At 43.9% G+C, this 12,950-nt stretch overlaps 1 protein-coding gene across 3 annotated transcripts in view; it reads right to left on the bottom strand.

Annotated features, from left to right (window-relative positions):
* LOC124314677 (lysyl oxidase homolog 2-like) overlaps positions 1–12,950 on the bottom strand; it is a 30,812-nt gene that overhangs the window by 11,199 nt on the left and 6,663 nt on the right. For 2 of the 3 annotated variants that reach the window (XM_046779961.1, XM_046779960.1), the window contains 2 exons: positions 11,686–11,938; positions 9,302–10,832 (listed from right to left, as the gene is read on the bottom strand). In XM_046779961.1, coding sequence (XP_046635917.1) covers positions 10,710–10,832; positions 11,686–11,938 — 376 coding nt within the window. In that variant the 3' untranslated portion in view covers positions 9,302–10,709. Of the gene's footprint in view, positions 1–2,482; positions 2,488–3,032; positions 3,046–9,301; positions 10,833–11,685; positions 11,939–12,950 lie in introns of those variants that run through there. The other variant, XM_046779963.1, reaches the window with a different exon arrangement.

The raw sequence follows: 12,950 nt of genomic DNA, 5'->3' as shown, positions 1-12,950 counted from the left end.
TCCCGGACAGAAAATAAGAGAAAGAAAATTCCATCAGCCACAATCGATCGTGTGCGCATTTCATTTAGGAGCTTCCCTCCCACCACCCTCGTCGATTCCGGTCACGAATTGTTCATCGACGCTTCCGCCTGGGCCAATCGAGGGGAAATCATTCACACGAACAAATTCATCTGAATGAATATCTCATCGTCACAGCTATTTCGGTTCTTGTAATAATTCATTTCATTAGAATATTTCAATTTTAAATAATTTTGTCTTTCTTTCATTTCATTGTGTCAAATCCCCAGCAGTTGCCGATGATGGAAGACGAACGAGCCCACCCATCCAAACCAAACAAATAAACAAAATAAAAGTCCAGCAAAAATCCCATTCTACTCAACTACTAAGATCCAGCAGTTGCTATTCTTTTTGATTGTTTGAGAGAGTCTGATCCATACAAGAATATGTGCAATTGTGCCCAGCTCCCTGATGGTCTTATTTTTGGGCTGGAAAATCTCTATTAGAGATAACCTTCATCATAATAGACGGACAATAGTGTACACATACAAGAGCCACCGACTGGGCTGTTGCTCTTTTTTGGATATATACAAGACGGCCTAGACGTGATCCTTTTGTCTGATGCTTTTGTGGTGGTGGAGAGCTGCTGGACCACTTTTCCCTCCCCATCTGCTGCCCATGCACGGACCCCGGGCCGTTATATTTATAGCCTAAATCTAATGCAATCAATTCGTGGCCGCTCCTCCTTCGTATTAGAGCGCGCAATTTTCTAAAACCTTTTTTTCCTTTTTTTTTATTCTCTATAATAATCAGATTATCCAATCAAGTCAGCGAGGACACAATCAAATCAAAAAATAAAATAAAGGCCAAAACTCTGACGTATTACAACCAGCGCACGAAATTCTAAAAAGTTTCCAACGTCGGGAAGGAGAGCTGGCCATCAACTTTGAGCGAAGGGATATTGAAAAAGAAAAAGCGCAGCCTCAGCAGCAGCAGCAGCATCCAGTCACGCCCGTCTAATATCTTCCCCCCTCCCTTTTTTTCTTTTCAAAAAACTATATTACACATCCGCCAATATATATATATATAATATCCGGTGGGCGACTTTTTCACGGTGGGGGGAGGGTTAACTGTCGCCCCAAACTGGGCCAAGATCCAAAATCAATAAAACGATCTAAACACATTTCAATCCCGTCCACCGAAAAACAAAATAAAAAAATCCCGAAAAATCCCGTCCGTCACTGGCAAAGAAAAAACATCCACACAAATTCCGTGTAAAAAAACGAGACACATGTTTGTCTTTAGTCTCTCTATAATATTCCGCAGCGATTGATTCTATTTAGGTATAACCGACCGGACAAGAAATAAGAAAAAAAAATCGACTTTTCATTGTGCACCGGCCAGGCTGCCGTGAAACAGCAGAGCAACTGCACGAAAAGCCGCTAGTAGAGAAATAAAATAAAACAACAAACTGACGTGAGTGATGTTGAGGGTAGAATAAATCAGAAAAAAAATGAAAATCAATTCATGCACGCCCAGCACACACTCTTAATGGAGTCGGTGGTGGGAAAGAAAAGAAACAAAAACCCCCCAATTTGATATCTCTATAGTAGCTGGGAATATATATATATATATCTAGACTAGTAGACATTGGTTATTCATAAGTTAAAAGGAAAAGAAATGGCAGGCTCTCTCTCTCGCTCCATCATATCCAGTCATGCTAATATAATATCGAAACAGAAAGAGAGGCCCTAATATCTTTCGATGGCGTCTTACGAGCGGCAGCAGCGGCGGCGGAGGTGGAAATATATATATATCCACGAGATCAAAGATTCAAAGTTGTCTAGAAGTTGCTCACTTTCCCCCTTTTATACAGCTCGTTTCATATTAGATGGATATTATATAGACCATTATCTCTCCTGCGCCCGTCTCTCTCTTTTTTAGTTGTAGTCCCTTTTGATTCGACTCACTGGTCGATATCATAGACCAGCCCCAGTCTCTTACTCGCCAATGTTCCTCATGAAACGTCAACACCGCTACATTTCCCATTCGCCCAGCTGACAAGAGACAAAAATACTAAATCAATGTCCAGCACCAGGCTAATACCTGTCTCATTAGAGCCGTCTATATAGACTTAATGGGGTCAATTATTTCAGCTGGCCCATCTTAAAAATTCAATCAAATCGCAAAGGAAAATGTGTGAGAGTTGCAAACTCGAGCTGGGCCAGCAAGGCGTTGGCACGATCTTTGGCCATCCATCAGCAAAGGACTGAAATATGGACGGGCGCGGAAAACTATATAACGGGACGGGACACACACACACACAAGTTTATTGGCCGTCTATAACATGATACAACTTGTGTGTCTAATAAGCTGCTGCTGCTGGGCATCGAGACGAGAGTAGTTGCCAAAGTGGCACCCGTACGCGAAATCATCCAAACTTGTCGCAAAGCCGGGCACCTGGCCGTGGCCCTATAAACAAGACCCTATCTGAATATATATGCATATATGTACACGCTGTTGATGCTCAATATGGATCTCCTCTATATCGGTCGGATCCAGAAAGTTGCCGGCCCAAACCTCTCGACTACGAACAAACTCCCGTCATAACTAATGACCTGCTGGACATCAGTGGCCTAAATTATTAATGAATACACAAGTAGGATGACTCTGCCATGACTTTAGAACTTTGATTGGCCTTTCCAGCCTGCCGAATCGAATTGCTTGGAGAAAAATAGAATCCAATCGAATCAAAATAAGTGGAAATTTCCCGTCTGATCAATCAACCGTGAGTGCGCAAGACCCTCCCCCAACTAGAAAAAAGCGCCTTTTTTTCAAATATGTATTCAAATCGAATCGGGTTATTATATTTATAATACAATTTTTGGCCCGTTTGAAAAAACATCAATCAATATATATTAGAAGGTCTATATACAGCTGGGGTCTTGATAATAAGACGACGTGTGTAGTTGCTTGTGTCTAGATGATATTGAAGATGTCATGTAGACTCGCATAGACTTTTATTTCTCTTTCACCCCTTCAGACTTTGAGTTCAGATTTTTCTCCTTTTTATTTTTATTTTTCCAGTGAGAGCTGATGCTGGACCCTGCTCCCCTCTCTCTCTTTCCAGATGGATATCTCTTTTTTTCTCTTTTTATTTCAGACTTACACAAGAGTCTTTTGTTAGAGACGTTGTGTGTTGTTGGTCTGAGATTATTATTGACGTGCTGGCCCGGCTTGGAAGGAAGAAAGGAAGGAAGGAAGCGAAGATGGCGCGTGCTCAACGACGTCCGTTTCGGTTGGGTGAGGGAAAAGGGTCCCCCCTTTTTTATTTTATTTTGGATGTAACAAACTTTTTTCCGTCTTGATACTATACTCTCTTGCCCGTCCCTGTGTGAGCTTCTTCTTCTCCTCCTCCTGCTGCCTCATTATGTGGAAATAAAAACACATCAAAAAGCCGCACACATCAAATGTTGATTTTAGACTGGAAGGAGTTAGAGAAAGAGACGGCCATCTTCACAGACTTTTGTTCTTTCTAGAAAATATATATTTATATTATTATAATAGCCCGGGCTCTCTTGATTTTTCCTCTTTTTAGTTTGTCCGTCCATCCGTGAGCAGCAATTATTTCAGCTACAGCTGGATCACGTCCGTCCATTTAAAAATGTATACATCCCACCTTCTTATTTTTTTCTTCGGGTGATGTTATAAAAGATTTAATTTTGATTCTAAATAAAAGAAATAAATGCAATAATGGCCGGGATCAAATCAGACAAAAGCAAAATCTCGTCGTGAGTTTTTTAAATAAAAAGGATGGGCCGGCTGGTTGACAAGTTCTATAGCAATGTGTGTCAAAGAGTCAGCTGGATCGCAGCTGGAATGGGTTGCATGTTTCTTTTTGATTTTCCCGCCGAATCACAAAAGATTAGTCCTCTACAGCTCCGCGGGAACGGGCAAAGAATTAGTTTTTTTTCTTTCCTTTCTCAATTCTAAGAAAGAAAAAAGGACGGCCTAACAGTAGAGGAGCGAGAAGAGAGACGGGCAGAGAAAATGATGGATACATTGAGACTCGTGTGTGTGTTACCCGGTTCGTCTGCTAGACATCTGTGCGGCTGGAAATCAAAAGAAAACGTGTGTCTATCCGAGAGAAAAAGGCTTAGACGGAAATTAAAAAAAAAAGGATTTGGACGGACGGTTGTCGCCCGGCTTTTTTTGTTTGTTTCACACTGGAAGACGAAATCAAATTTCGCGCCTTTTTCTATTCGCCGAGAGAGAGAGAGAGACTATTTGTGTGTGTTCAATTATATAAGACTTGCCGGGCCAGCCCGTCTAGTCTCTCCAAGTTGAACCTACTTACGTTACACATAAAGCATATTATCCCAACCCGATCAAACAACAACTGTTGTTGTTTTTTCGGCTGCTGGCCCTGTGCCGGCCCGGCCCCCGTTTGAAAAAAAAAAACAAAAACAAAAAAGGAATAAAAGTCTGGGACAATTCAAAATCGATACGGGCAGAGTATAGGGACGGTGGGAAAACCAGTGGGCCGCCATCAGATTCGATCCCGCGTGAACTCGGCCCAGCGACACACAGAGCTGCAGCTGCACGCTCCCTCTCTGTGTTTAGATGTATATACAGACAGTGGTGCATCATGGCACAGCTCTATCTATTCCAGCAATGCACTATATAGACATCAAAGGGGGGGAGGGGGAGAGTTCCTTATCTCTTTGTATTGAGACAGAAAGGGACGACGGCCCTGTCGTCTATAGAGGACGGACCAAATCAAAGCGGGAATCGAAGGAGCGGAAATCACGGAGATAAACACAAAATCACAAAAATAAAAAAAATACAGGGCCGGCTTCCAACCCAAAGAGAAAAAGCAATTTAAAACAAAAAAAGAAAAAAGAACCCTCCTAGACCAGCAGCCGGCCAGCCCATCAAAATGCTCTCTCCGTCTATAATCAGAGTTTTCTTTTATTTGTTTCATTTTAAAAAAGAAAAGTGGTGGCTGTGGTGGTGGGGAGGGGGCAATCTAATTAGATTTTCAGCATCTTGTGTCATCGAGAAAAGGGGGGGGGGAAGACGGACAAACGAAAGCAGCCGACCCGTCTAGACGTCAGTCAATAAAGTGGCCGCTGACCAGCAATCTCGTGCAATTCCGCCCAAAAGTTATATAGACATTTTTTTTAGGCTGTAGAGCTTCGCTTTTCTTAGTTATGATTCCTTTAGCATCGCCATCGGACGCTGGACGCGGTTCACTACACGGTCCGGCTGGATAGAAAAGAAAAAAAAAACCGGACGTCCAACAGCCTCGTCGACTATAGAGAGAAATATGTACGTGTCGTCCCACCTATATGGGCCAGCAAAAGGCCAGTATTTTTTTCTTGTTTGGAGGAAGGTTAGTTTTCCCAAGGACTGCTGGGCAAAAAGACGATCGAACCGGGCGAGCGGGCGGCGGACGTCCTGCGCCGTTTTCTCTCTGCTGTTGCTGGGTCGATTGATATCGTCGAATATAACAAAACAACGGGGAGGGGTGGAATCCATCAAGAACCGAGGCGGAATAGATGTGTGTGTGTGTGTAGTCCCATCTAACCTTGCCCGTCCAGATACAAGAACATCAATACAGTGGAGGGAAAAATATAAAAAGGGCCGTCGATGGACGGACGGACGGACGTGTGTCTATACTGCAACGTGGAACATTTTGAAAAGCGTTTCGCAGAAATGGCCGACGACGACCATGTCATCGATCTGGTGACATGTGATGATTCAATCCAGACGGGCCAGCATAAAGGGGCTATTAATAGAGACGGGCTAAAGAGTGGCCTGATGATGACAACAACAACAGCTCCGTTTAATGACTTATTTGTCATTAAGAGCTTGGCTGCTGGCCGTGTTGGGCAAGTTCAAAGGGCTGACATTTGACGGCGTTGTAAATGTCGCCGGACGGGTGTCCAATGACCGGAAGGAAATCAAACGGGCCAAAAAAAAAACGATTATGGCAACCATCTTTTTATTAACTCTAGACGTCAAATCAAACCTTAAATGGCAAATGTCTTGAATAAGTCGACGGCCTGGGAAAAATTAAAAAAATTGAAACGGGCCAGCAATACGGACGGGCGTGGGTAGAAACAAAACAAAGAAGAAGATATTTTTCTTCCGGCGCATCCATTCAAACTGTCGTCTCAGTAGCCACGGCGGGCAGCTAGAGCTGGACTACCGGACATACCAAAAAATAAAAGAAATAAAAAAGGAAAACGAAAGGGACACGTTGACCTCTGGGCCAGCCAGTCGGCCCAAAGTGTGTCCAGTTGTGTGTGTTTTTGCTCGAGCTGCATACATATTGTCTCTGCGGCTATAAAAGACGGACTGTACTATACAAGTAGTGAGAGCGAAGGTTCTATGCACATCTTCTTCTTCTTCTTCCCCCAGCCGGGCAATAAATATACATCACCGGCCAGCTAAAAAAGAGAGAAAATGAGAAAAGAAGAAGAATCGTCCCCTTGACGACCTCCTCCCAAGTGAAGGCGACCATTCCGGGCGGAGAAGACGGACAGAAATAAAAAATTGTCCTTGGTCTTTAGTTGTAGGCAAAATCATTGCAGTAAGATCAAATTTTAAAAAATATAAATCAACTTAAAAAGAATTCAACCCTTTTAATTTCGTTTAGAAAGAAAATGGCCGTTGGGTTGTGTCAAAAAGTGAATCCAAAAGACGGGAAGGGGTGAAATAATAATCGGAATCTTATTAGACAATAGGCGGCGACATTTCCTGGAAATAGGGGACGGGAATATAAATGTTGAGACGCGGGCGTTTATTTTTCTTTTATGGCCGTCCCCCCTTCCAAAAAAACCAAAACTTTTCTTCGTGTTTTGATTACCCTCACTCTATTTTGTTTTTTTGATTACGCAACCACCAAACCGAAACAAAAAGTTATGCAATAAGAATTAAAAACTAAAAAACAAACTCAATCGATTTTGAATGTGACGAATAAAAACTTACAGATTTCGGTGATGTGTCGTCTGGGGTGTGGGGATTTTTCCTGGGCTAATTAGTAGCCGGTAATGACTGGCGATCGGTGGGCCAGCAGCTCTTCTTTCACTCGATTAATACAAACGAGATCTCAAACTTTCTTTTTCTCTCCTATTTATCTTCTTTAGATGAATCAAATTTTAAATAAACGATCAAACCACACAGGCACAACACAATCGATCATCGCTCACACACGATCACACGCATTCACAGCATCCACTGGCGGCGGGCGGCACACACACACACACACACATCCGTAACCAAAATTCGGCTAGAAAAACCAAACAAAATTGTCATCCGGACACACACACACAAACACAGACACAGACACTGGGCGAATTGAAGTTACAACAAAACCGGAAAAGTCCGAGCGAAATGTCAAATGAGCGCGCGCGCGGCGCAAATGTGGACGAGTGTCGGTATAAGCAACTGCTGCCGTCAAAGTCCATGCCACGTCTAAGACGTCACACACACCCCCTTACTAGTCCAGCATACACCCCCATTGTGTGTGTGTTGGGCCGGCCAGCCCGGGGAAGGACTGCGCCGACGCCAAATGTCTCGCATTTTGTGATCCGTTTCGACTTTTTGATTTGATTGAGAAGAGATGGCGCTGTCTAGTAGTAGTTCATTTTCTTTTTTCTATCTCTCCCCTCTTTGCCTTTTGTGTAACAAAAAATGAATGAATAATTCAAATAGAAAATTCGGGGGAAGGGGGTGAATCGATGATTGGATCATTAGATATTCCGTCGACGGCACTCTCTGACTCTTTTTAATATCAGACTAAATCGAGGGGATATATATTTACCTTTTTCTCAGATCTAAATCCCCGCCCGACTCATCCCGCCCGGCGGCGTCGTCGTTTTCTTTTTTATTTGTATATTTTTCGTCTTCTTTTCTTCCTTGAAGAAGAATGGGAAAAGAAGAGGCTAATAGGATCAGACGGACTGAAATAAGAAAAAGAAAAAACGAAAAAAAAAGTCAGCGGAGCGCGGATCCGCCCGTCTCCAACAGCAGCAATAGCCGGCCAGAGAAAAATGGAAGAAAATACACACACACACACACACACGAACAACATGATATGTTATATGATGTGATATGATAGGCAGGCAGGCCTATAAACACATCAGAGCAGAGACTGGCTAGATGGTAAAGGAAGGGGGGGCTGGTGGTTATTTAGTTGGCCAGCCAGACCACAGTGTATTATATATTATACATTATATGGTGGTCTTGATGGAATACACGTGTGTGCTCGTAGCCGTACCTCTCCCCCTTCTCTCGTGTGTTGTGCTGTGTGTGTCATCTCATTAAATCCAGCCGAGCGTTATTATTATTATCATCATCAGCTTCTTCTTCTTCATCTTTCTACTGGGATTTCCTTTCCGGCTGGATTACTTCCATCTCGACCGTCTTTTAGATTAGATTATATTAACCGTGAAATGTTTCTCATTCATCATTTGTATTTATTTTTTTTAAATTCACCTGCGCAATTGCCTTTTTTGATTCTGGTTCAGCTGTGCAATTACCTTTTAGTCGATCGAGTCAGTTCCAATCAAATGGCTCTCTTCACTCAGATCCCAGACAAAATTCAGTTGATGGAGATAATAAATATTAATATTGATCCGCGGCGCCGTGAGTGCATATATCATATTCGCGGCTGGCCTTTGATATCGCGGGCCGTTTCAATCTCAACGTTTCCATAGCGCCGAAAATATATGCACGTCTTGAGAAGAAGAAGCCGAACAAACAAAATGCGATCGCAGGATACTACAAAGTACGGTTCACACTCGAGTTGGCATCCCATGCGCATTTTGATTTGATTGACGCATATATATATATCTATAATATTGAATAAACGATTTTTTCTTATTTCGGAAATCAAAGAAAAAAAATCAAATTACATGAATTTTTTTATTATTCTGATTATTTTTCATTGGATGAATTCGGGAAATTGTTTGAACGTGATCGATTTCCTTTTCTCCCCATGGCGATCGTTTTTGATTAGACATGAAAAGATAATAGACAGAGAAAACCCCGCCCTTGTCTATATACAACCCATCAAATATACAGTCGACACACACTCGTGCGGAGTAGTGGACACTGGACATGGTGGGCCTGTACACGGAATTCTTTTATGCATGTCCATCTAGAGAGAGAGAGCAACTACTATACTACACACGCCGTGTCTACTGGGAATCCATCCAACTTTGATATGGCCACCATATCAATCCAAACGATTTTTCACTTTCTTCTTCTCGTGCGAAATCATTCAAGAATTGCGTAGAGAACAACACGATCCGTCTTGTATTTGGTTTGTCCTCTCTACAACAAAAAGACGCTGATTTGAAAATAAAAAACAAATAGATTGGCGAAGAGTTATACAGAGACGCAATAGAGAAACAAAACAAAAAGACAGTAGACCCCCCCCCCCCTATCTCTTCGATCGATCGATTTTCAAACGGCGTGTGACAACAAATTCGTTTGACTTTCAAGTTTAACAGATTTTTCGTTCTTTCTTTTTTGTTATTGGCTTTCTAATTGGAAGGGGATTTTTCTCGGAAGGCAGGAGGAGAAGACAATCGACAAAATCCAATTCACTTGAGAAATGTTAAAGGCGGGGCTTTTTGAAAAAGGAGGAAACTTGGGGGACGTCGGGATTTTGTCATTTTTTGAAAAATAATAATAAAAGAAAAAAGACACGTCCGCCAGTTTGACACGTTCCAACTGTTTTGTTTTTCTCCTCCTACCAAGGAGCTCGTCTTCTCCTAAATATCCTTAAAAAAAAGGTGAAGGAAAGAAATCGATTGGCGCATGTTTATCATTGGGTGGGGCCGTGGGGTGGAGAGATGAGACAAGGAAACCAAAAAAGAAACAAAAAGAAGAAAAACATTTTTCATGTTCTTCTTCTTCTTTCTGGCATATTTGCATGGCGCTCGCTCGATCGATATCGGGTCACAATAATCAAATGGTCGTCGGTGACAGAGAAAATCGGGAAATCACGTCGATAAAATACTCATCAAGACCGACCAACCAACCAACCAACCAACCAACACACAGACAATAAGGGGGGCGGGGCTGAGAACACATTGCGGCGAAACGTTAATAGACACACACACACAAATAGAGAGAGAGTAGACACGTCACATGGTAATTCATCGACGATCAACTGTCAGCCCAACAATGATGAGAAATATAATCGACACATTTCCAAGAATAAAATGAAATAAAAATTAAAAAAATAAGCGCGTCGTCCAGCGCCACCCAACGCGGCGGCGCATGCCGATCATCAAAGGAAACAGGCGCCCGTTTGATTTGTCACGCCGATCCTTTTTTCCAACAACTTTTTTTTATGATTTGCTTTTGTTTTATTGTCCGGTCATTTGCGCAGACACCCAACGATCCTTTCCAAGGACGCAAAGAGTTGTAGCCGAGTTTTGTTGAAATGACACGACACGTGCCGTCGAGTTTATCGTTTTTTCGGCGAAGGGGGGGGGTTTAGTTGTTGTTGTTGTTGTTGCGGATGGCGGACGAGCGATCGACGGGGGATACAAGATGAAAAGCAGCTCAGATGACACAAAACTTGCACATTATTACATACGCCATCTCTGCACGAAATCAAATTGAAAGAAAAGAAACGAAACAAAAATTGTTGGGGCGACGACGACATTTGTCCTCCTCCTCGTCAAAATTCAAGGGCGCTGGAGCGAACAATTGAACAGGGTGGCGTACTGCTGGCCGTAGTAGAGCGTGCAGACGACCGCGTTGTTGTCGAACGACATTTCGGCCACCTTGAAATCAGGATTGATCACCACCTGCAAAATTCGATTTTCACCCAAAAAACCAAAAAATCAATTTTTATTTTTTTCCCTTTTTTTCTGTGTGTGTCGCCGAGGATCTAGACAATTCCAACGTTCGATTATTATCATCATCACGCCAGCAGCTGGGCGCTTTTGCTCAAGTGCTTTTTAGGGACCGTGCAAAAGCCTTTGACGAGAGCTCCTGGCCGTCTCCTCGTCACTTGTGTCAACGTGTGTCCTGTAGATTTTACCTACAACGAAGAAGAGAGAGAGAGAGCGCGATTCTCTTCTTCTTCTTCTTCTTTTGTCCGCCTCCAAATGAGAAAACGGAGGAGGACCCTATACATAACAAAGAGCAGCTCAAATGTGTAGACACACAAGATGATGTGGGTGCGCTGCATGTAGCTCCGGCCGCCGCCGCCACCGCCGAGTGCGGGCCAGATCGATCCAGCAACCAAACACATTGGCGGCTCTCCTATAACTCCCCTCACTCTCTCTCGCGTCCCAGACATATAAAGACGAGGGACGGGGGTGAGCTCTCCCTGCTGCTGCCATTCAGCCGGAGTAAAAGCAAACGCTGGTCTGGATATAAGCTCTCTCTCGCCACTCAATCACACACAACAAGCAACTTCTCCCACTTGTGTGTGTGTGTATGTGTGGTGGGGACTATAGTAGGTATAGTTTGCCCGCCCTTTGATTACTATTAGCGGGGGCCGGGCAGGGCCGGCTCCTTGTAAAAAGAACTCTTGGCGGTCAAATCACACAATGGCCATAGTAGTACATAATATAACCAGTCTCAGAACTCGATTACATTTGTAGAGAAGAAGAAAAAAGGGTTGGACGGACAGGTGGATAAAAAATATTTTACCTTGAAGGTGTAGATGCCGGGATCAATGTCGGTGATATCGATCCACTGGCAATCGATGTTGTGATGATAAGTGTCGGTGCAGTTGACGGAGATGCCCTGGTCGCCGTAGTTGGCGCACTTGTAGACGGGCTCCGTGTTGTGGGTGCACTGGTTGTCCTCCAGGCAGAAGGAGGCCTTGTGGCCCTCGGCCACTTTCACGCCCAGCGAATTGATGATGTCGAAATGGGCAAACACCTCCATGCTGTGGTAGTGCCTACACACCAAACAAAACACAAAACACAAAAGAAAAAGATATACAACAACCGACTTGTTGTTGTCCGAAGAAACCCCACGAAAAAATCTACGAGCCAATAAATCGTGATTGGACGGCTCTCTCTCGGTTGTTCGCCCATCGATCGTCTGCCTTTTCGTCCGCCGGAATTTTTCATTTTATTTTATTTTATTTTATTTTTTTGGGGTGGTGGTCTTCGACTCTCGCCCGTCTTGATGTAGGTCACGACGTATAGGGAAAAAATGAAGATTAAAGAGATTGGGCCGTGATGACGCAATTGGACGACGTCGTCGTCGTCGTCTCCATTTTGGCAATTGGCAATTTGAGCGACGTCTCTCAATCCCCCAACGAGGCCGTCAAACGGAGAGTTGAGTCAATCAAGAACCTGCAACCTCGGAGAGGACGCACCGCTCACAACTCAAAGTCGAGTTAATAAGACTTGTAAATAAGGAGCCGCTCAGCTCCTGAATGAGCCGCCATTTCTGCACACACACACAGAAGGACAAATCTAAGTGGTCGGCTATTTTCAATGAGCGCCGCTGGGTCCGCGCGCGCTCTCTTTGGCCATCAGCAGCTCACATTTTGATGAGGACGACCAACATAATAACGAGCCGGCCATCAAATAGGCCGACCTAAAAGGAGGAAGGGGGGGGGGCCGAGCTTTTGAACGCGTCGTGAATGACGACGATGACGGGCGACGCCAGCCAGTTCAAATAAGAGAAACGGCACGTTCCCCCCCCTCGATCCTTTTTTCTCTTCTTTTGCCTTTCAAATCATCCGGAGAGCTTCTTTTCTTCGCCAATCCGCAGCACTCCAGTTGGGCAATGCCAAGGCGAAGGAGCTTCGACGTTTCTAACCCACACACGTACACGCACAGACACAGAGAGAGAGACTCGTCGCCTATTACATTAGCCACTCGAGCAGCGCAATAAGGGGAAACAAACTGGGCGATCAATACGCCATCAAAAAAGATTTCGACCCCCCCCCCCCCCCC

Source organism: Daphnia pulicaria, chromosome 10, assembly GCF_021234035.1.
Source record: "Daphnia pulicaria isolate SC F1-1A chromosome 10, SC_F0-13Bv2, whole genome shotgun sequence".
Lineage (NCBI taxonomy): Eukaryota > Metazoa > Arthropoda > Branchiopoda > Diplostraca > Daphniidae > Daphnia > Daphnia pulicaria.
The sequence above is the reverse complement of the archived record's forward strand: the minus strand, read 5'-3'. Positions and strand labels throughout refer to the sequence as shown.